At 43.8% G+C, this 24247-nt stretch overlaps 1 protein-coding gene across 1 annotated transcript in view; it reads right to left on the bottom strand.

The window, feature by feature from the left end:
* Nucleotides 1-1298: 1298 nt before the first annotated feature.
* The window catches only part of RAB33A (RAB33A, member RAS oncogene family), a 110979-nt gene continuing 88030 nt past the window's right edge, over nucleotides 1299-24247 (bottom strand). Inside the window, exon 2 of the mRNA XM_078688362.1 lies at nucleotides 1299-1881. Coding sequence (XP_078544488.1) covers nucleotides 1435-1881 — 447 coding nt within the window. The 3' untranslated portion in view covers nucleotides 1299-1434. The remainder of the gene's footprint in view (nucleotides 1882-24247) is intronic.

The raw sequence follows: 24247 nt of genomic DNA on the forward strand, positions 1-24247 counted from the left end.
GTGGTTTCCGGGTTGGCTTCTGTTTGGTTTGGGAAGGCCGGCTTTTTCTGCTTTGGTATTTCTCCATTAGTAATGAATGGGCCGAGGACATAAGGGACCTGGGGTAATGCTCTATTACTTACCGGTAATCTTCATTACTCCTGGTCCCGTTGTCCTCGGCCCATTCATACGCCCCTCCCTCCCTCCGGGGCGGCCGGCCTTCCTGTCTGGGCTTGTTTGTACAGGTGGGCTGCTGGGTAAGTACTACCTTTATACTCCCGGGGGGGAGGGGCAGTAGGGATATGTTATGTTATGTTATGTTAAAATCAATTTATAAAGCGCTCGTACGCCCGTAGGCTTCATGGCGATATCCCAGCATTCCTCTTGTTTTAATTTCTGTCGGGAGATGGTTATCTCCATTAGTAATGAATGGGCCGAGGACAACGGGACCAGGAGTAATGAAGATTACCGGTAAGTAATAGAGCATTTACTTAACCCTAAGATGTCTTTAATGCGATTCAATTGTACGAATGACTCGGCGAAGGCTTGTATCAGCTGTGCTCTTCTGCTTCAGTTATTTGTTTTGTGCTGTGCTGCTTCAATCAGACCGTGTGTGTCTGCGTGAGTTTTTATGTGTGTTTATGTGTGACAGGTGTATGTGCCTGATGCGTTCTTAAAGATAGAGCAACATTATTCTTTATTAGTACAAACACAATATGTTTTCGAACAGCTGGTGTTGTAAACCCATGTAAATAAGAAGGTGCTTTTATTTGTGAGAGTGAAGAAAAAGGAGGATCATTAAAATAACATTTGCCCAGGATCACACAATTTAGTTAACCCAGAAGCTGCGATGAATGCAGGCTTTCTGGTTTTACTTTGTCCCAAAAGGTGAGACCTATTAGCTATGCCAATGCTTGTTGCTATTTGGAATATAGTAGTTTTTTCCTTTCCTGCTTTTACATACTTGGTGTGCTTTTTTTCCTTTAGCAGAGACACTTCCTTCCCTCTTTACTCCTCCGTGCTCTTTTTTCTAAAAACGTTTTCAGATAAGATATTTGAAAGTATTGTGGCCACATCTGGATAATGTTGATGCAACAGTTGAATGACTTACCTGATTTCCTCCAAAGCCTAGCCGAACAGCTTTATATATTTTGCACTGTGGGCACCGGAATATAAAGGTATAGGGGACCTAGAGGGTAAGATTTGATTAATGAAAACTGGTATAGCTAGATGTTGGAATGAAAACAAATAAAAACTATAATTTATCATACTTTCCGTCAGTCTGTTGGATGTCAAATGAATAGAACACTTGAAAAAAATACAAGACTTCTTCCATAGAAAATTTATTTTGCTAATATTAATTAATATTGAAACAAGCAGAATTAAAGAAATGTGATGCAGGCACAGAAGACATTGACAATACCAATACTTTGTTTTCTTCTATTGTGAGGTTGCTCAGCAAGGGCAAGAGTTTTTATTATTGGATTGTTGTGAAAGGGGCAGCTTCCTTTCCTGCCTCTCCATATCCCGATAGAACAAGGACTTCTGTGCCTTCAACTTGCAGGCCAGGCACATGAATATGGACTCAACATTTTGGCTCTCCTTAGGGTCCTTGGCAGAAGTTTCAAACAATAGCATGTTGTGAGCATCGGCAAATTTTAGTGCTAAATTGGATGGAACTTGAATATGTTCTCTTAAGTCACATTTGTTACCCACAAGCACTTTGGGTACCGATGGAGAAACTGAGTGTCCATTGCATTCCTGTATCCAGGTTTTCAGGTTCTCAAAGGATGCCATCTTCGTGACATCATATACAAAAACTACTGCATGCACGTTTCGGTAGTAGTGCTCCACCATGCTTTTCCTGAAACGTTCTTGGCCAGCAGTGTCCCAGACCTGCACCTGTACAACAAGACAGAAAAGAAGGATGATTAGAATGCATGGAGATGTGGGAATTCACCTTGAAATGCAAACTATGTTTTTCATCTGATTGGATAAGAATTTTGAAACAAATTTTACGATGTGACGGATATTTTGTGGCTAACCAAGTTAACCACCAATTATTTCAGTCCAACCAGTGGAAATCCCCAGCATGCCTTCTTGTATTTCTCCGCATTACCTCCGTGTCAGTCCTACTCTCCTTGTCCTTGGAGCATTAGGTGTGCCTAATTACACGGATACCGATTTTAGCCCTAAAATAAAGTTCAATTGTACTGCTTCATACCATGCTTGTTTCAATTATTTAACAAATGTATTAATCATTAGCCTGCTGGTGGTGCTGGGCCTTGTGGGTGACGAAAAGCTCTCATTTCAGAAGCTTTTACTCCTCTGCTATCCATACTCACCAAATGTTCAAAATATACAACCCTTTTTAGACACTCTTGCATTCTAGAGTCCTCCTTTCTGTCTATCTCTACTGGGGTTTTTGGGTGGTTATTCTGTCTTCACTCCATGCAAGAGTGTTTTTCTTTGAGTTTTTCTTTTCCTCCACTTCCGGCATCTTGTGTCTTAAGATCGATCCTCAAGGGTCTCTTGTGATCTTTTTTTCTGGTGGGGTTTCACTAGTTGCAGGACGGGTGGAGGGGGGGGGTCTCGTGTAGTACTCTAAGGTGGTCACAGAGCCCTTCCTTTTTCTGGCTTTGGTGGTTTTCCTATCCTTCAAAGCTCTGTTCTCTTCCATTGGTAGATTTAAATTGGATTCTGGTTGGGTCAACTCTACTTTTGTGAGTTAGTTTCTAGTCTTCCCTTCTACATCGGTTTGGGACAGCATTCGCCTGGGGGTTTTCCTGATTTGCTTGGGCATTATAATCTCCTGGGCATTCCCGGGTCCCCCCCCTCCCCTTTACCATTTTAGTGGTAGGTGGGAACAGAATCTCTCTCCACTGGTGAGTCCTGGAATCCTTGCCTCCTGTGTTTAGGCTTGTGGGAAAAAATAAATTTATTGATTTCAAAACAAATTGTTGTTTCTGGGCTTTTCGTTTTTTCTTACTCACCATCCCTATAGTTTGGTTTCTCCATCTTGATATCCCCATCCCTGCCCGGCTGGTTTTGACCATAGGTGCTTGATATTTCCGTAAGTATGCTGGGTGGAGTTCCTCTTTATTTCTGCCAGGGAGGGCCTGGAGCCTAAGTTAGGGACTGGGAATAAGTATTGGTTTCAAAGTCTACTTTTAGGGCTAGGTGGCTAATCCTGGCTGTGTAATGAGACAAACCTCACAATGTAAGCAGTGTCAAGAAAGACAAGTCGGGAAAATATAGAAGGCAAGAAATGCACAAAGGCTTTGGTTAATGCCCCAATCACTTGGGTAATCTTTATTACTCCATTGACTTCATGCTACTTCTCCTTAATCACTTATACTGAGTTTAAGTAGTGATAAACCGAGGTTAGCAAGTTTTCTAGGAGCTCTCCTGTGATGTATTCCTATAGGTTCTGTATCGATCCCCCTATTCCTGACCCTATTCTGGTTAACAAGTTAACTAGCAGCCATCCCATGAGGCAGAAAACCCCCATGATGCAGGAACCGTTATCTGATAAAGCCACACTACGGCACAGGAACGTGTTATCTGATTAGGTCATAACGCTTGCCATCTAATTAGACAAGCGATATTCCTCCAGCCCCTGATAAGGCATACGGAGTTCTCAAAACAAATCAAACCTATGACAGACCTGGGAAAAACCCTGCGGCCATTGTTTTGATTTCACCGAGAACTTCAGCAAAAGAATGTGCTAACGACCAGGTCGTATGACATCCTTATTGACGTATCTATGTCCATCCTTACGTCAATCTCGGCACCTTAAAGGTATAAATATTACCGATATTGCCCTATGCAAACACACGCGGTGGTGACGAGATCGGAGCAGCCAGACTTGCCGAAGCCCAGAGCAGAGCAGACCCCGCTGGCGCAGCCCCGCCTTCCTGACGCGCTGAGAACGAGACGCTGCCTTTCTCCTGCCGAGAAATCCAGCTCCGGCGCTTCCGGGTAGCCCTCGCAGGCAGCCTGGGATATCGAGACCAGAGACGAGAGATACCATCCCTCATTCATCCTAGATTCCAGGTACAGAACTGAATAACCCCTTGCAGAGAATTCTTGAGTCAGTCACTTGGCAAAACAAACTTAACTTAAACTGTAACTTCCTATTCCCGCCCACGTATTAGGCTTAGGTCAGGTACACGGGGTAGGCGTAGTTAGAAACACCAGTTGAGTACGATTAGTCAAATGTAAATGTGTATGTATTCATTTTATTCATTTTAAACCTTCATATGGCTTAGAAACCATATCAATGTTTTTACAGTATTATTTTATACTTCTGCTTTTATTGTATGCACTTTACTTAACCATAAGTATTGCAATAATATCGATCCATTTCTCTTGTATGAGAAAAGAGACTGATCAATAAATAACATCTTTTATTGAACACGCCCGTCTCTTCCTTTTCTCTACAATCTGGTGAGACTAAGAATGCACGTACTGACTGAGTAAAATAAGTCGTCTTTTGTTTTCACACGACTCTAGAGATACACTCTTGATTAGGGGAGAGCAAAGTTGTCATGTTCTATGGTTGTCAGAAACTAAATCCCTTCTTGTCTATCCAGGGAGGTTCAACTCCTCCTTGCCTATTCGAGAAAGTTTCTAGTGAACTCTGAGCTAGCTGGCAAACCCAAAACTTTAAGTCTAATATCGACAGTAGTAGACCTAGTTAACGTCTGGTCTAGGCCTATACTATTGAAGGTATTATTCCAATGCGCAGAGCCTATTGGGATAATAGGAACTACACTACATGGCGCCCAACGTGTTTGGAAGGGCGATAAAACTAACGTAAGACATTTAGAGTAACTCAGTCGTGCTTTTTCACTCAGACCCCTTATTTCCCATAATACTCCAAAGACGTCTGGAGTGGGTAAAAGGTAATATCCGCCAGACCTCGCAGGAGGAAACTCCTATGTATGGTTCTTGGTTTAGTCAACGTTGAAGGATACACTGTTCCAAAATATTGTGCATCTAATCTTTGTTTCCATAAGAAACCTGATCTGCAAACAAACTAAATAACCTTCCTGTCGGTAAAATGGTAGACAGTGATGAAGAAAGAGAGACAGTTAGGATAGCAACTGAACTCGCAGCAGCTGATAATGCACTGCAAGACACAGACCCGGATATAATACTCATCCCGGTCATCAAGAGGAAATCTATAACTTTAAAACTTATAGAAAATGGACTGACACCTAGAGGTGGCACAGTCATATTCGTAATTGAGGCACACGAATATCGGCAGACAGAGGTATACTATTCATGGATACATTTTCCAGCAGCAAATGCTGTAACAAAGTACTTCCACTATTACAAAACAGAGGAACCTCCTAATGAGTACACTCCTTTCGAGGAGGTGGAAGTACCACTTAAATTTCAAGAGCACCTGCTCTTATTTAATGGCGCCCTAAAACATAATAATCACATCACCAGGCTCGGTCCCTTAGGTAGACCAGGAGCAACGTGGCCGGTCCTAGCCGGATACACACCACATCCAGACATCGAAAGAATGCCTGCACCAGAGCTTTTAATACAGCTAAAACAATTAATAAAAGTACATAGACAATTAGTCCAATATGTGATGCGGACTTCAACAATTCAACCAGCAATTAAAATTCCACAGCTGACCCCTCATCAGGGGAACACAAATAAAATTACACCACAGAACATACAATCCTGCCTAGGTAAAGTACCAGCTAAACGGGAACAAATACCATTCTGGTTAGCACAAAAAATCACCCAAATAGAGGCGGTGTTTCCAGACACCACCCCGTTAGAAAAACACAGGATTCTGACTATCTGTCTTCCAATGGGAATCGCACCACACGTGGAGGACTGTGACACTTGGGGTACAGTCTTTGCTTCCATCTACACAAAAATGCACGGTGTTCCATCCATTTCGGTAATACCAGATGTGCTAAAACAAATTCAAGACGAATACGGTCCAGAACCCGCTTTAACTCTTGGTATGAAATTACTAAAAGACTTCAAGCAGGTCTTGGCTATATTATTAGCCAACATAAAGGGAGAAGCAGCAAACGTGGCGATCCGCCAGAGGTTAAAGGAGACAGATATAGCAGACCAACCAGCTGAAATTGCCAGAATTATAGAAAAATCCTATGAGGAACTAGGTAGAGATAGTTTAGGTGGAATACCAGTAAAACCACAACTGATTGAAAGTCCCGAAAAAATATTTTTTAATAATAATTCAACATCACAAAAAAAGAGCTGGGATGGAAACAAACAATCCAATCCTAAAGAAAAGAAATTCCAGTCCAGAGGAAGGTCTCCTCGGCGGAGAGAAAAATCTCCGAACCAGAGACACAGGTCACCCCAAAGTGACCCCTCTGGGAAAAGATATAACCTTAGAAATAGGGATAATATAAAGAAGCCTGATAGATATCAAGACATTGATACACGTCCCTCTCAATCTTTTCAGACTTCCTCGCAGAAATCGGAAAGAAGAGGACGATCAGAACAAAGAGAAGAGCACGCCAAGTCCAAAGACAAGGAATCTGCTCATCTAAAAAAGAAACTACAATTTCCAAAAAAGAAGGTAGCCAGTATCAAGGTAGTTAACAATGCCGAGAATACTGAGGACACAACTGAAAAACGGAGAATGGGCTCAGACAATGCTAGACAGCGCAGCAGAAGTGAGCATAGCTCGCAAAGTCCTTATGAATCTTCTGGAGACAGTGGACACGAATGAATATCTTCAAGTGGAAACTGCAGACACCAGAGTTAGCAAACCTCACAAAATATATGAAATAACTTTACGTATAGAAGGGGATAAGACTAGAAAAATAAGGGGACTATTTTGGGATAATCTCTCCAAGGGCTATGACATCCTTCTAGCTGAAAAAGACTGGCCACCAGAGTTTGTCAGGGAGTGCCCTCATGGCGAAGAAATAATTATGCCTGCCTTCTCAAATCATATCCCAATTCATAAAAAATATACACTTGCCAGAAAGTGGGCAGTAGCTCTAGCTCCTGCTTTATATAAAAATCATGTAGGATGGGATGAGGACTCTCCTCCTCACAAAATCCAGTTAAAATCACAACCTACTGCACAAAGACAGTACCCAATTAAGCAGGAAGCTAAAAAACAGGTAAAAGAAATCCTAGATCAACTAGAATACCAGGGGGTGATTGAAACTTGCACCTCACAAATGAACAACCCTTTGTTTCCGGTCTCCAAACCAGACAATTCATATCGTCTAGTTTTGGATTACCGACACCTTAACTCATGTTGCAAAACTTTTGCAGTGCAAAACTCGCATAGTGCTGCACTAATGAATAACATAGTGCGAAAAAAATACAAAACAACATTAGACATCTCTAATGGATTCTTTTGTCAAAACATAGCACCAGACAGCAGATATTTGTCTGCATTCTCAATAAATGGCACTCAAAAACAATTCTGTCGGTTAGCCCAGGGGTACAAGAATAGCCCAGGGGTATTCTCAGCGAGAATAACAGAGTTACTACAAACATATGATGACGAAGCATTATCTTATGTCGACGACATATACTTAACAGATGATGACTTGGATACTCACTTGAAGAGAGTGAACACCATAATACTTGGGTTCGCAGCAGAGGGTTACAAATTCAACTTTAAAAAATCCAGAATTGCCCATCTAACAGTCCTGTTCTTAGGATACGAATTATCAAGTGAAGGCAAAAGCCTGGCTGACAATTTCCTAGAGAAATGTGCCGTACTCCAAGCACCTAGAACACTAAAAAACCTACAGTCAATTCTAGGCTTCCTAAATTTCGGAAGAACATACATTGCAAATTACGCAGAAAGGGTCAAACCCCTTTATGATCTAATAAAACCAGATTTTAAAAGAACCAATTGGACTCAAATACACACAGAAATTTTGAGATCCTTACAAACAGATATGTTAATTAAAACAAAATTAGAAACACGTGATAACACACGCAATCTTGTGATTCGAGTCATCCCAGGAAGATGCGACTTCACATACCTGACCTCTAATGAGGGAGAAAAGGTACCAATTGCATTCAAATCACACTTGTACACAGAAGCTGAAAAGAAATTCAGCATTAAAGAAAACATTGTTCATGCAGTTCAAACCGCAATAGCTAGAGAAAAAGATCAAGCGGACGGTAGACGTATCACAGTCAGAACAGCAGAATCAGCCTTTGAGGCATTAACAACACCTTGTAATTTACCAACAACAACATTGAATCCGGAATGGATACAATGGGTGAATTCAATTACAACGGACAAAGTATACTACTACTTTGATCCAGAACTAAAGGAATTGAAAAATCTAGAATATGAAAGAACATTCCCTCTGCCTATCGACATTCTGCCCTTACGACAATACGCTTGTGTAATCTATACAGACGGACATGCTCAACCCTCCGTTTGGGGAGAACAAGCATACAACCCAACATGTGAGATTACAAAAGAAGTGTGGCGCGGAGGTAAACTAAGACCTCTATTAACAAAAACACACTCAGTAGAAACTAATTCAGAACAACAGACTGAAATAATAGCATTGAAAATGGCGCTAGATAATGCGGATCGCGAATTCCCGACACTTATAGTGTCCGATTCATATTACTGCGTCAAATCATATAACAACGATTTGCAGACATGGATTCAAAACGGTTACAAAGATGACACAGGTGCAACAATAAAGCAAAAACTGCTTTGGGAACAAATAGCTCTTTTACAAAAAGAACTACCAAAGACTCACGTGACACACTCCCTGAGTCATCAGCGTGATGGCGTTCACGTTGCAGGGAATTCATTGGCTGAGACAGCCACAGCGGTAGCAACTAAATCGGCTTCCGTAGCTCGAAAAAAGCGTACAGTGAAGGATATTGACGGTGAAACAGTGCTGGCGGTGAAAACGTCATCAAAAGGCGACTGCTCAGCGCTACCGATCAACTATCCACTCAATTATACATACATAATCGATGCAAACTCCGTCCCTTTTGCTCGAATCCCTGGAGTGGGGGATAGAGTGATTCCAAACATGGACAGGAGAGACTTGTTAATAGCAGACGCACATATGGGCGAGGGTCTCAGACACCTCAAACTAAAAGATTCTCTGGAAGAATTACAATCAAGGTACTGGTGGCCAGGCATGAGCCTGCATCATACCATTTTTGTAAAGAACTGCCCAAACTGTAACAGAAATCGCAGTGGTGAGAGAAATGGTGTAATACCGTGTCGTTTCACTCCAGAAAAGATCAACAGTAAAAAGCAAAGCGTCCGATTAACATATACAGGCTAGTTTCCACTTATAATGTAGAACACCAGCACTCGGCTGACGTCTGGACTGTTATACAAAGATTTGCGAGTCTAAATGGCATATACGCTAAGAGCATGCTACGTTTGACCATTGTTTTCAATCTGGCCCTCCAGCCTGAGGGGAAACATGGCCAAATGAGCATAGCACAGCGGGACTCTTCTCACTTCCTTCCTGAGGGAAACGGGATGGTGTAAAGAAAAAACCAAGGCATAAAGCTATCTATAACAGAAAGGATATTAGGTTCGGGAGCTGGATGGGTCAAACATCTAATAAGTGTCCAACGTAGTCTAAATAACTTGCCAAGAAATTCTCTGAAGGGATTCAGTCCGTACGAATTATTGTTTGGAACTAGGATGTTAGTCTTAGACCTCGACAGTCAGACTTCAGTGGTGAAGGAAAAAAGCTTTGATATCAAAGATCGTTTGGCTGTTTTGCAGGACTTAAACGAAACAAGAAAAGACCTGAGCAACATAAAGTTGAAACAGCAGCCAACAACCACTGAAGAACCACCACCTGTCCCAGCAAGACCTGTCTGGATTCCAAAAGTCGGGGATCTAGTCAGAGAAAAGATCGCGGTAAAGAAGGAATTTGGGCCTTCTTACAGAAAAGCAGTTCCTGTCTTGTCTGTCAACGGGACAAGATCAGTTGTACTACCGCCGCTTGCTGGTAAAAAGGAGAACCGAGTTGTAGCCATCGACCTGGTAAAACCACAACATGTGGCCGATAACAAATAGTAGGCCAAGTGGATTCCCGAAAAGTAGTAGAACACCAAGATTTGCTACAAACACAGAGGTTCAATCTAAGAGGCTAATCACATTCGAAACGCCTACAGAACTACAACAAGGACTATGCAACAATGCAATGGAACTTAGACCTCTGAAAACCCAAATAAAAACATTTAGCAGAGACACACCAATCTATAATGAAGTAACGAACGACTATGCAAGAAACAGTAATCCTAAGGCAATTGGAACAATTGCCAGAACTGCATCCGGCTACTTCATAAACTTCGACGAATCCTCTGAAGGCTTCACTGAATCAAAAACACAGCCATCAACAAAAACCTTAAAAGATAAAGTTAAAGTACTTTTGAAACAACTGAAAGAAACATATCTAATTTCTCCATGGATTGAATTTTGGGTGGGTTTTGGTGCTTTATCCTCATACTTTGGCTCATCATGGTACTAACTTTGGGACGCTTCATTGAGGGAAAATATGCTAAAATGGACACAGCAAGTCAGAAAATCAACTTGATCCTCAAACCACACACATCTTCACACGTCGAGAAAAGAGAACTTTCTTCAGTCAACTTCACAGCCAATCCTATACCGGGTGGGGTAGCATGGGACAAAACTGACTACGAAATTTATGGTCCGGTTGAAATCCTGAAATATCCACACCAAATTAAGATCTCGTTGAGTGACTTTGTAAAACCAAGCTCATTTGCTGATGATTGGGACTTTGAAAGTATAAATAATATGATGTCTGACTTAGTAATGTCTGCTAAATTTACCAAACATGATTATTTGCAGGGTTCGACAAATTATGATAGTATGTACTGTTATAACCACTATGGTAACCATTTTCTACATAGATCTGCACAACCTAGAAATGTTTTAAATTATAATCAATGGGAACATTGTGCAACCCCTCCAAAAGGAAGCTCAAGAACCGTTTATGACAAATATTCATACTTTTCAGGTTTTAACACAAGTAATGCCGAAACATTTTATTTCAAATTGTCAAATAAGACAGGGACAAAGACCACGATAACAAACACGAAATTGATATATTCAGACTCATTCTTTGAACAAATGAATACTTTTGGTTTTGATTATTGGGACAAAAATGTTGAAGTAAAAAGTGTTTGGGGTACAAAAGAATGGCAAGTACAGGGTATAGAATCTTTGTTTAGAGCCTGCATGATCCCAGAACAAATTATATTTTTAAATGACACTGTTCAACAAACTACCTGTCTTGGCTTAGCCAAAATCAAAGACTTAAATAAACCGTCTATTCCAAAACCAACAATGAACAGCAATAGCTCTACAGATGAAGAGATAGACGTAAATTATGTATTAAACCAAAACAGAACACATCCTGATTGGAAACAGTGGTTTGATCTGGCCCACAGATACTAATAACTGTCAAAACAGATTCCTGAACAAAACACAGGGGTTCAAAATGACCAGGCCAGACCCTAGATATTCCCAAAGACAACACCCAGGAATAATAACCACCTACAGTGTGGGCAAATTATGCCTTCAGTGGCTACAGACTTCCACACTGGCAGAAATTAAGCAACACCTAACTTTACTTACTGATGGTGCTGACTTGCGTGATTTCATTATGGGACCGCGCAAACAGCGTCAGAAACGTTTCATAGCAGCCTCTGTATATGCAGCATACAACGAGGCCTGGAAGGTGACTCAAATTGAGACAGCAGAAAGAATACGGGAAATTGACCGTATTAATTTGGAAAAATCACTTTCTGTAGTGGACAATGGGTTAATGACTCTGTCCTCCAGAATTTTTTCTCTGGACAGCATTGTGTCTTCAGCAATCGACATAATATCGCAAGACTTGCTGTTGTTACAACACGGTCAGTCTCAATTGCGTTCTATTGTACAGCTTGGCTGGACGTTACAAAATCTGCGTTCAGGCTATGTGCCTTGGCGTTTAATCAACACAACGTCACTATTCAATATCTTTAACCTTACTGATAAACAAATCAGTATGGCACAAAAGGGTACTGATTATACAATCCTGAGCATTGAGAAACTCGAGAGATTACCAGTGACAATGTCAGAACGACCTGTCAGTGAATGGATAATACATGGGATAATTAATATTCCAATATCAACCTTCAGGTTTCAATACTGCCAAAAATATATACAGGCTGGCATGTACGAAAAATTGGGAAAGGGGTACATTAAAACAACATGGAACCTGCCCTATTCACATGCATGTGTCAGTAATAAAGGACAGAAAGTGTTTCTTAGTGGCAATAATTGTGCAATGTCACTGAGCGGTACACTTCTGTGTAATGGAATTAGTTTGCATGGAGCCTGTGAAGGGAACTCAAATAACCTTTCATGTCACCAGCTAGGCGCACCTGCAACAGAGATAGAACCATTCTTTCAAAGACTCTATAATGGGAGTTACATTCTAATTGTAGATCGCAGATGCTGTAGTCTTATGCCCGGGACTCCTTATCTCGTAACTACGACTGCGAAGGTCAAGTGCTGTGGACGCTTATTGTTCCCCTGCTCCCTTCCAGACAGGGAGGCAAGGGCATGGCCCAACTTGAAAATTACTTCTATTCGAATAGATACTTTAAGCAGAATGAAAACAGTGCTTCTTCAGACGCCGACCAGACTCACGTCATCAAAAGAAACGTATGATCTCCTAGTCGCAAGGACGACTGCAGAGATACATTCATTGTTATCGACTAATTCCCCCATACATTTCGCAGAAATCCTGAATGAAATCTTAAATATTTCTGATACCAGTGGAGTCTCAAAAGTATTTAAGACAGTATTTTCGATGGCATTAACACCATTCAAAGCCATACTGGGTATTTTTCCAGATTTCGTCCATTCGATTTTTGGCGGAATTCCCCTCATTTTGGGACTAATTGCAGGAATCCTATTCCTGGTCCTTATATTTCGTTATGGCAAACCATGTCACAGACAAAACACCTGCGACAAGGGAAGAAACAATCCTAGCCATTGGATACCGGGACCGGATATCAAAAATCCTGGGACTATCCCGGCTTAGAGACCTGAACATGACTTGGTTTCTTTCATTTCGACCAATGTGGCATCGATGTGTTTTACCTGTATTAAGGTGCTTGCTATGCGGAGAAGAATGCGTGTTAGACACCTGTCTGACTCTACAATCAGATGCGCCAATGGATGCAGAAACATTGTTGAGTCCAATAAAGGTTCATGCTTTGTGCTGCCCTCAACGGCTACCAATCCTGATGACGGCATTCGTGGAAGCTTCACCACTACGATTAAGGGGTAGTGAAGTTCAAGATGAAAGCAGCATTGATCAGGTACGACCTTCTGTCAGCAATACTAATCAAAACGTCAATGGAGACAATCATGCGCACGAATGCATGGTTACATCTTTTTCCGAGTTAGTGGAACTCTCCCAGGAAGCTGTTGACAGCTTTTTCGACAGTCTAAATGATATGATGTTCTCACCAGAGCAGAAATAGAGACTTTTTGAGCAAGCTCGCACACGGCGTTCCCTGAATTTGGCCTTCAACTAGAATAGCAAAATACCATGAACAATTTTCCCTCCAGTTCACGGACAGCAATTGTTTTCAGCAGCCCCAAAATATTTTTACGAATTTTTCGGGACACTTATTTTCTGCTTAAAGTAAGAACTATTCTTAGAGAACTAAAATTTCTATTTTTAGATACTTTATAGACATTAGCTGCCCGCTGGTATGTTCATAATTATTTTATTCTGTGATGGAATGGTCTCGAAACTTTTTTTGTATTAAGAGCCATTTCATGTGTAAATTCTCATATACCAATTAGCAATAATGTATAGATATGCGTGATTACTTTAGCATTATTCTACAGCTTGAGTGCATATATTACATGTGACTGTTTTTTCCGTATATTTGATAATTTCAAAATGCATTTATGTATTTTGGGGTGGTAAGGTATACACGATACTCTACAGTATGTTTTACTATGCATAGATTCGTAAATATGTCCATAGTTAGCGTGGAGTGGGTGTGATGTATTCCTATAGGTTCTGTATCGATCCCCCTATTCCTGACCCTATTCTGGTTAACAAGTTAACTAGCAGCCATCCCATGAGGCAGAAAACCCCCATGATGCAGGAACCGTTATCTGATAAAGCCACACTACGGCACAGGAACGTGTTATCTGATTAGGTCATAACGCTTGCCATCTAATTAGACAAGCGATATTCCTCCAGCCCCTGATAAGGCATACGGAGTTCTCAAAACAAATCAAACCTATGACAGACCTGGGAAAAACCCTGCGGCCATTGTTTTGATTTCACCGAGAACTTCAGCAAAAGAATGTGCTAACGACCAGGTCGTATGACATCCTTATTGACGTATCTATGTCCATCCTTACGTCAATCTCGGCACCTTAAAGGTATAAATATTACCGATATTGCCCTATGCAAACACACGCGGTGGTGACGAGATCGGAGCAGCCAGACTTGCCGAAGCCCAGAGCAGACCCCGCTGGCGCAGCCCCGCCTTCCTGACGCGCTGAGAACGAGACGCTGCCTTTCTCCTGCCGAGAAATCCAGCTCCGGCGCTTCCGGGTAGCCCTCGCAGGCAGCCTGGGATATCGAGACCAGAGACGAGAGATACCATCCCTCATTCATCCTAGATTCCAGGTACAGAACTGAATAACCCCTTGCAGAGAATTCTTGAGTCAGTCACTTGGCAAAACAAACTTAACTTAAACTGTAACTTTCTATTCCCGCCATCGTATTAGGCTTAGGTCAGGTACACGGGGTAGGCGTAGTTAGAAACACCAGTTGAGTACGATTAGTCAAATGTAAATGTGTATGTATTCATTTTATTCATTTTAAACCTTCATATGGCTTAGAAACCATATCAATGTTTTTACAGTATTATTTTATACTTCTGCTTTTATTGTATGCACTTTACTTAACCATAAGTATTGCAATAATATTGATCCATTTCTCTTGTATGAGAAAAGAGACTGATCAATAAATAACATCTTTTATTGAACACGCCCGTCTCTTCCTTTTCTCTACAATCTGGTGAGACTAAGAATGCACGTACTGACTGAGTAAAATAAGTCGTCTTTTGTTTTCACACGACTCTAGAGATACACTCTTGATTAGGGGAGAGCAAAGTTGTCATGTTCTATGGTTGTCAGAAACTAAATCCCTTCTTGTCTATCCAGGGAGGTTCAACTCCTCCTTGCCTATTCGAGAAAGTTTCTAGTGAACTCTGAGCTAGCTGGCAAACCCAAAACTTTAAGTCTAATATCGACAGTAGTAGACCTAGTTAACGTCTGGTCTAGGCCTATACTATTGAAGGTATTATTCCAATGCGCAGAGCCTATTGGGATAATAGGAACTACACGTGTGATAGATTAGTTAACTGAGGCACGTGGAGGTGGGGCATACCTTTAAAAGCATATATATGAAAGCACAGTTAATCCTGGGTTCAAATAATGTAGCTAAGACTGTAAAACATCATTAAACACTTAGCAGAAAGAATACACAAAAACCAATCCTAACAATAAAGGAAATACCATCCTGCTTTACGGGGGTTCCTCTGATAAAAACCCACACCACAGGTAAGGGTTAACAGAGATCTAGGATAGAAAGAAGTCCAGAATTCAGTGTAACATTCGACAAACAGAAATGTGACAAAAAACACCGGATATGGTTCTAGTTCTGGCCTTTCCACAACCCCTGCCCTATTTACAAGCTGAAGAACTATTTTCAGCTAGAGAAGTTTGGTAACCTAGAATGCAAGAAAAAGGCATGCTGAAATGTTATTTCCATATAACTCTATATGAAATTTGTGCAAATAAATGTGAAACAAATAATAAAACTGCCTTAGAGAGAAATGTCATCAGGCTTACTTACATATGAATTAATAACCTAAGCTACTTTACAAAACATGTTTCCCGTGGTATTATAATAATTTTATAATGTTTTTCCAGTCAAAGGGAAACGTGATTATGTATGTAAAACAAATCTGACAACTTAGATGTAGGCGTGAAGTTACAATACAGACGAGGTATGGAAATCGTGTAATCATAACAAAGCCAGGAGAATGTTCTAGAGAGTAAATTTATAGTTATATATTTTTTCAATATGTATTTTCTTTTGAGTTCTGGAACTGCAGACCACAGAAAAAGCCCTACATTTAGAATTTTGTTTTTCATATCTTTACTTTTGCTTACCTGAAGTCATGTTTTATTGCAAATGCAAAATGAGAATCTGACATTTATTTTTAAAGTAAGGTTATGTCAAGAATGAATAGAAACTATGCTCTGGGCAGGCATCGAGGGGGCTGCTGGCTTTGTCTCACTAGGACACGATTCCTGACGGTCTCTCTTTTATCCAGATGTTTCTCCCCTTTTGTGTTTCCCTACGCACTAAAGTGAATCTATATTTACCGAGCTGGATATTACATGGAACGTTTCTTTCTTCTGTGATCTCAAACAGCATACATCCAAACCCCCTGTTCTCGAGCTTGTTATCTTTCAACAGCGGCCTCCTTGCTTCTTGAAACTCAATTTCCGGCAGACCGCGGGCTCCAATTTACAAACTGAACAAGCCTGCTGTGGGCTTGGTTTAGAATTGCGCAAATTTCCCGTTATTTTGGGCCGCTCTCCCGTGTCTATGTGGCACCCGGTGCTTCCTCTTGCACAGGCTGCGGGCCTGACTCTGAATATAAAAGACTCAAAAGCGGCTGTAGCAAAGAACAGGCAGGAAGTGCAAAATAAATATCTAGTTACGCATTTAAATATCAGAAAGCGGTGAACAGCTGGTACCCCAGATGCATCTGGTTGTAGCATCTCAGAAAAGGACTCACTGGTAGGGGCGTGATGCTGCCCCGAGTCCTCGTTCTGCAAGGAGAAGGCAACGCACCGGGCATGTGGTGGGAGGTTTTACCTTCACCGACCACTCCACTTGGTCGGTGTCTCCATGGTTGCAGCTGCTCATCAGGGTGTTCCATGGTTGCTATGTGTCGTATCGTCCCGCCTGACCCTGTCCGAGACAGGACAGGCGAGCAGGAAGAGGAAGGGACGTCACGTCACAGGAAGTGAGTAGTCTGTAAGCCAGTGTGAGGCTGGCAGGGAATAAAGCAAGAAGCAAAGAGCTTACCTCCGTGTCGGTGTGTTATTGCCATGAGCGCTGCGACAATGGCGACGAGGATGGGATAGCTGTGAAGCCCACAAGCAGCACATCGCTCAGCCACCCAACGTGGCCGACCACCGAACCCTGCAGCGGGAATCGAAACCGCCAAAGCCACGAAGCGCCAAACTGCTGCCAGAGTGCGTGTGCCAGAACGGCACCCCAAGCGCCCACAGCCGCTGCCCCAGGAGAGAGGCGCGAAGAAGCCAGAGTGCGTGGGCCAGAACGGCACCCCAAGCGCCCCAACCGCTGCCCAAGGAGAGAGAAGCGCGTGTGCCAGAGCGCGGTCACCACGTGCTCCCAGAGGCGAGCAGTCGGGCTCGCGCAGCACCGGAGAGCAGTGCCCGGTCCCAGGCGCGAGGTGAGGAGCGAGGAGCCAGAGCCGGGTGTGGAGCGAGGGTGAGTCCAAACCCCGCCGTTTCCCTCACGCGCGCCGTCTACCAGGCGCCAGAGACAAAGACACGAGGCACACTGTCCCGCACGGCGGCCATTTTGGGGTCAGGCGCCCGCATGTAAACAAACCCACGCACCCTCCATAGCGGCCATCTTAAAGTCAGGCGCCACTCGTTTTCAAGGACCTTGCTAAAATAAAAAGGCAGCCAAGACACATAAAGCTAAAGGAGCCAAATAACATAAATAAGGAACTGTTGTGAAGCCAGCAATACACCAATAAAGCCTGGACAACGCTTCATCCAGCCATTCAGAGTCAATCAGTTGCAGATGTCCGATCCGGACCCTGATAGCTCCTCAGGCACTGCAAACACAGCTCCAAGTACATCAAGCACAACAAGTCCAGGAAGCCCAGCTCCAAGTACAGGAGGCCCAGCTTCCCCAACAAACGTGCCCACAATGGCAAATAACCCCATCGGAGCCTCATTCATGCGCCAACCACAGCCACTACCACTGACGCCGGGCAACAGTATGGGTCCATCGTGGAAAACCTGGAGTGAAGATTTCGAAGACTATATGGCAGGATCCCTAGTGCAAGACAATAAGCAAAAACTTGTGGCTCTGAGAAACCTGATTGGCCCAGACATTGCGCAAATCATCAAAGAACTGCCCAACGCAGCAACGGCTACCTATGAAGAAACTAAAGCTGCCCTTGACAGACGCTTTCTCCACAAACGCAACATAGACTATGAGCGTCACACGTTCAACCTAGCCACGCAGGAGAAAGATGAATGCATGAGCGACTTCATCATGCGCATAAGAAGACTAGCACGATATTGCGATTTCGACAACTTCAAAACGGAAGATGCTCTGAGGCTCCGCATCATTGATGGATGCCAATCTGAAACCTTACGCCGGAGACTCCTAAAAAAGCCGTATACACTGGAAGAAATTGAAGAACTTACAAGAATCAATGATCAAGCGGAGGACTATGCGAAGCGGATGGGGACACAGAAATCATCTGATCACAAGGACCACGCTCTGCGAATTCAGGCACACAGGTCCTCTAAGTCTACCAAATCCACATCCAAATCTCACAGGTCCCATACCACTCGGAAGACGTCTTCAAGACGAAGCTCGCGACACACGAGGTCCGCGAAGTCTACACCCACCTGCTACAGATGTGGACAGGACTACCCGCACTCAGGACAATGCCCTGCAATCGGGCAACGATGTCACCGTTGTGGGAGAGACAACCATTTTGAGATTGCATGTCAAGCTAAACAACCAAGTCACAGATCGTCGGCCAAAAGACATGAGGCACGTCATCACGCCCGAGCCATAGAAGAGAGGGGAAGATGCTCATCTAGCTCATCAAACTCCAGCGTCCAGTCAGCCTACTCATACCAATCAAGAGGTCGCTCCGGAAGTGGTCACCGCACCAGGCGTCAAGCGACAGAATCCTATCGGTCACGCAGAGACACCTCCAGTGAATCACCATCACGCACCCCCACATCACAAGACAGTGATGAGTACATATGTATGGTAGCAGACCCGGACCGACTGAAGCGATATCCAAAACTCGACATCCTGATAGGAGACCATCCAGCCAAATTTGTCCTGGACTCTGGAGCATCTCTAAACTACATCTGTGCCCTAGAACATCAAACTATGAAGCACAAACCCAAATTGGAACCGGCAGCCGTCCGCATATTTACGTGGATGTCACGCAAGCCACTACCCTGCCTAGGCCGTTTCCGCACCACTCTCACGTTCAAGGACCGGACAATCGATGCCTACATCCATGTAGTGGAAGGACCAGATCTGGCAGACTGTCTACTCAGTCTACCTACAGCGGAAAGACTCAAACTCGTAGAACTCCTCTACATGACGGAGGACGCTCCCGACATTGTTGCGAAATTCCCCAACCTATTCAAAGGACTCGGGAAGCTTAACCACTTCAAGGTAAAACTCCACATCAACGAAAACGTGACACCCATTGCTCAACATCATAGGAAGGTGCCGTTCCACCTACAAAAAGCCGTCGACGACGAGCTCCAAGATCTCCTCCGAACAGACATCATAGAACGCACGACGGGACCCACCCCATGGGTATCGCCAGTCGTGGTGGTCCCTAAAAAGGGGCAAGACAACAAAGTCAGGCTGTGTGTCGACATGCGCGCACCCAACACCGCCATCGAGCGGGAACGCCATCCCGGGCCGCACATCAGCGACATGATTACCAAACTCAACGGCGCCACAGTATTCTCCAAACTCGACCTAAATAAAGGTTACCACCAGTTGGAGCTCCACGACAGGTCGAGATACATCACGACCTTTACCACGCATCAAGGCCTGTCCCGCTACAAACGCCTGAACTTTGGCATTTCCTCGGCCGCCGAGATCTTCCAGGAGGCCATCAGGCGAGTCATTCAAGGCATCCCAAATGCCTTCAACTACAGTGACGATCTGCTGGTCTTTGGGAAAGACCAAACAGAACACGACACTGCCCTGGACAGAGTCTGCCATGCACTGATGACCGCAAACCTAACACTTAACGCCAGCAAGTGTGAATTCCACAAAGACACTTTAAAGTTCTATGGACACATATTCTCAAAGGAGGGCATGAGACCAGACCCGGAAAAAGTAGCGGCCCTGGCTGACACTCAGAAGCCCCGAGACGTGACTGACCTACGCTCCTTCCTTGGCATGGCAAGCTATTGCGCACGCTACATCCGCGACTACGCCACAATCAGCTACCCGTTGCGGGAACTCACTCGCCAAGGTCAGCCATTCGAATGGACGGACGCATGCCAGCAAGCATTCTCTGTGATCAAACAAGCTGTGGGGTCAGCCATCAACTTGGCGTACTTTGACACGAAAAAGAAGACTGAAATCACGGTAGACGCCAGTCCGGTGGGCCTGGGTGCCATTCTAGCCCAATACCGCGAAGACTCAGACCAGCGACACATCATCGCTTACGCAAGCCGCAGTCTCACGGATACCGAAAAAGCATACTCCCAGCCAGAAAAGGAAAGCCTAGCTGTGGTGTGGGCGTGCGAACACTTACACCTTTTTGTCTATGGCAAACATTTTACGATCATCACGGACCATCAGGCACTTATTACAATATTTGAAAACCCCAATGCAAAGATGCCACCACGCATTGAACGGTGGGGCCTGCGCCTACAAGACTACGTCTTCTCCATCGTCCACAAACCTGGAAAAGCTGATAACCCAGCTGACTTCATGCCAAGACATCCACTGGCTGGTGCCCGCACTGCACTCTCTGTGGCTGACGAATATCTCCACTTTGTCGTTGACGCAGCATGTCCTCCCCCCGTTCCTGTTGAAGCCATTCAGGAGGCATCTGCACTTGACCCCCTCGTACAGGCCCTGATGACCCGCATCCGCACAAACTCATGGAGGGACACGAAACAGTCATCCCAAGACTCAGCTCAACTTCGACAAGATCTGGCCGCATTTCAACGCGTACGTGATGAACTCTCCATCAGTGACAATGGTCTCCTCTTAAGAGGGGGGAGAATCGTGATTCCACTTAAATTACGCCAAGGAGTCATCAACCTGGCACATGAAGGCCACAGAGGCATCAATGCAACCAAGAAAGCTCTGAGAGAACGAGTCTGGTTCCCCACCCTTGATCACATGGTAGAGACAACTCTGAAAGACTGCATCACATGCCAAGTGGTCAGCCGGGAAGAACCGCCGGCACCGTTACAAATGTCAGAGCTGCCGGAAGGAGTATGGCAACAAATTGCGGTCGACTTCTTTGGACCACTACAATCAGGACAGTACATCATTGTTGCCATGGATGAATACTCCCGATTCCCATTCGCACAACTAATATCATCTACCCGAGCAACGACAGTGATTCCAGTGCTCGATGAGATATTTGCAGCCTGGGGCATCCTACTGCGAGTAAAGACAGACAACGGACCTCCCTTCAACGGCCACGAATTTACAAACTTTGCAACCCATCTTAATTTCAAACACCAGAAAATCACTCCACTGTGGCCACAGGCAAATGGCATGGTGGAGCGATTCATGGGGACACTAAAGAGGGCAATCCAGCAAGCAGAATCAACTCACCGAGACATCCAACAGACATTGAACGAAGTACTAAGAGCGTATCGAAACACGCCGCACAACACCACCGACCAGTGCCCAGCCACTGTGATGCTAGGAAGGACGCCTCGAACAAGACTACCCATGCTGAATGCGACTCCTCAACAACGAAACATCACGGTTGATCATAACACCCTCGTGGAAATAGATCACAACAAAAAGCACAGAATGAAGACATATGCCGACCAACGCAGACACGCCAAGGACTCGGACGTACAAGAAGGAGACTGGGTGATAGTGCGAGGTGATCGACGAACCAAGGCAGACAGTCGATATCTCGACACTCCCATGCAAGTCATTAAGAGGAAAGGAACCATGGTCACAGCCAAAGCTGACCACAAGCAAATAACGAGAAACATCTCACACTTCAAGAAATGTAACCGGCGCAGCCGACACGAGACCATGTTGAATCAACCCTCAGGTGACTCCTCCAACCAGAGTGACAGCAGTGACCAGAGCCACCACAGTCCCATGCGAATGGTGGAAATCACAAATCGTATGTATGAAATAACAATCCCAGGCATATAATAAAGCAACAACCAATAGATAGAACAAACAAACTAGTGCAGTTTCAAAAACATATACATTTTTAATTTGATAAAAAAAGGATTAAATGTAAAACAGTACATTGATCATTTTTGATAAAAAGATCTAGAATGATACATTTGTATTCATAAAATGTTTTTTTAGTTAAAAGAGAGGAGGTTAGGTGGCATCCGGTCGACGCGTTTCGGCATACACTATGCCTTCATCGGGACTTTAACCATCCAATTTTCGAAAGTTGTACCGTAGTACAAGGCCAGTGCTGTTCTCTAAAGATTTAGACTGCAGGACGGCTGTATTTTAAACTGTATCCACAAATAAGGGGCAGGAAACTTCAGTTAAATATTCTTTTATTTATGATAGTTGTCACTCAAGATTTCCTTCGCCTAAGTTTCTTTTTGGGATGTAGGCCTATCACACTATCCCTTTGAGGTTTAATTTGTATCCTTCTACTTAGGTCTTTTTAACTCCTTTTAAGTGAAATTGCAGGGCCTCCGGTACGTAGAAACAGGTCCAAAATATATTTAGGTAATGCTGAGACGTGGCGCAAATTCAATAGCGTGTGTCGGGTGCGCAGCTTGTTAAGGTACGAACATCCTGTGTTTTTGTGTGTTCTGTTTAAAAGCGGTATGGGCTCCTAATTTAAAGAAAGCCGCTAGATGCCACGTCGTGCGTTGTGCGTTGTTGCCGATTTGATTCAAAACCGAGACTACAGCCGAAGCATCATGGTGTTCCGCTGCAACGGGTTTAAAAGTGCACGTGGTTCCTTAGGGATTGCACAGGACGCCAACAATTTTGGATACACCGTCAGAGCGTCTGGTCTTTCTACAGGAAATCACAAATCACCACAGTCCAGCACCAAGACACAGAGAACGTCCGCAACGTCTAATAAGAAAACCTCGACGTCTGGTCGAAGAGATATAGAGGAAGTGAGACTTTGCAAAACAGGGGAGATGTCGTATCGTCCCGCCTGACCCTGTCCGAGACAGGACAGGCGAGCAGGAAGAGGAAGGGACGTCACAGGAAGTGAGTAGTCTGTAAGCCAGTGTGAGGCTGGCAGGGAATAAAGCAAGAAGCAAAGAGCTTACCTCCGTGTCGGTGTGTTATTGCCATGAGCGCTGCGACACTATGTACAGGAGCCCAGCTTCGGGGAGGCTAACAGCCCCCTGATACATGTATTTTTTAAATAAATAGTTGGGTATATGAGCTTTCAGTCGAGTATGGTAAGGGGATTTCACCTGGGATTTTTAAATAGATAAAAATACACACACACTCGAGTTTTGAAGGTCTTAAAACATGGTTGTTTAACAAAATACTGTGTTTGAAGTATCCCCTCACAATCCCCACTCCTTTCATTTTCCGTTGGCCATTAGGACCCCTCATGCGCTGCTTCTCATATAATGATTGACAAGATATGGCAGCGTGATTGTCGGAAAATGGGAAGCTCAACCCCCCCCACCCCCCACCCCTCCCCACCAGTCTTAATGACCAAGCCAGGCCCCTTGTTATGCAGTGCTGGAAGTAGGATCCAGTTGGCAGAGTGGATGCAAACATGGGGTCTGTCGTTTTGGGAGAACATTTTATTCTCCTGAAAGAGTAATCATGACTATGCATCTATGCCTATCCAAGATGGTCGGCTTTTCACTATTTTTTGCCTTTAGTTCCAAAACTAATATGGTGTCAGGGTTTTTCCTGTGATCTAATTTCTTGTGTAGATCATATACAAGACTATGTTAATGAACGAAGCATCACATCTCATTTCGTTCACTGCTCACTCAGTTTCAGTTTTGACACTGGTTTTTTATTCTCCATTTGTAGCAGGATTCCTTCCGGATTTTTCTTCTAGAAGACCTTGAGCTAGGTTCTTTCTAAAGCCTTATTTGAGCGTTGTTTTGATGCTTTGCTTTTCAACTTCTACATCCACCTCCAGCTATAGTCAAGAATTATGAATATTGCCAAGG

This window comes from Lissotriton helveticus, chromosome 4_1 (assembly GCF_964261635.1).
Source record: "Lissotriton helveticus chromosome 4_1, aLisHel1.1, whole genome shotgun sequence".
NCBI classification, from domain to species: Eukaryota; Metazoa; Chordata; class Amphibia; order Caudata; family Salamandridae; genus Lissotriton; species Lissotriton helveticus.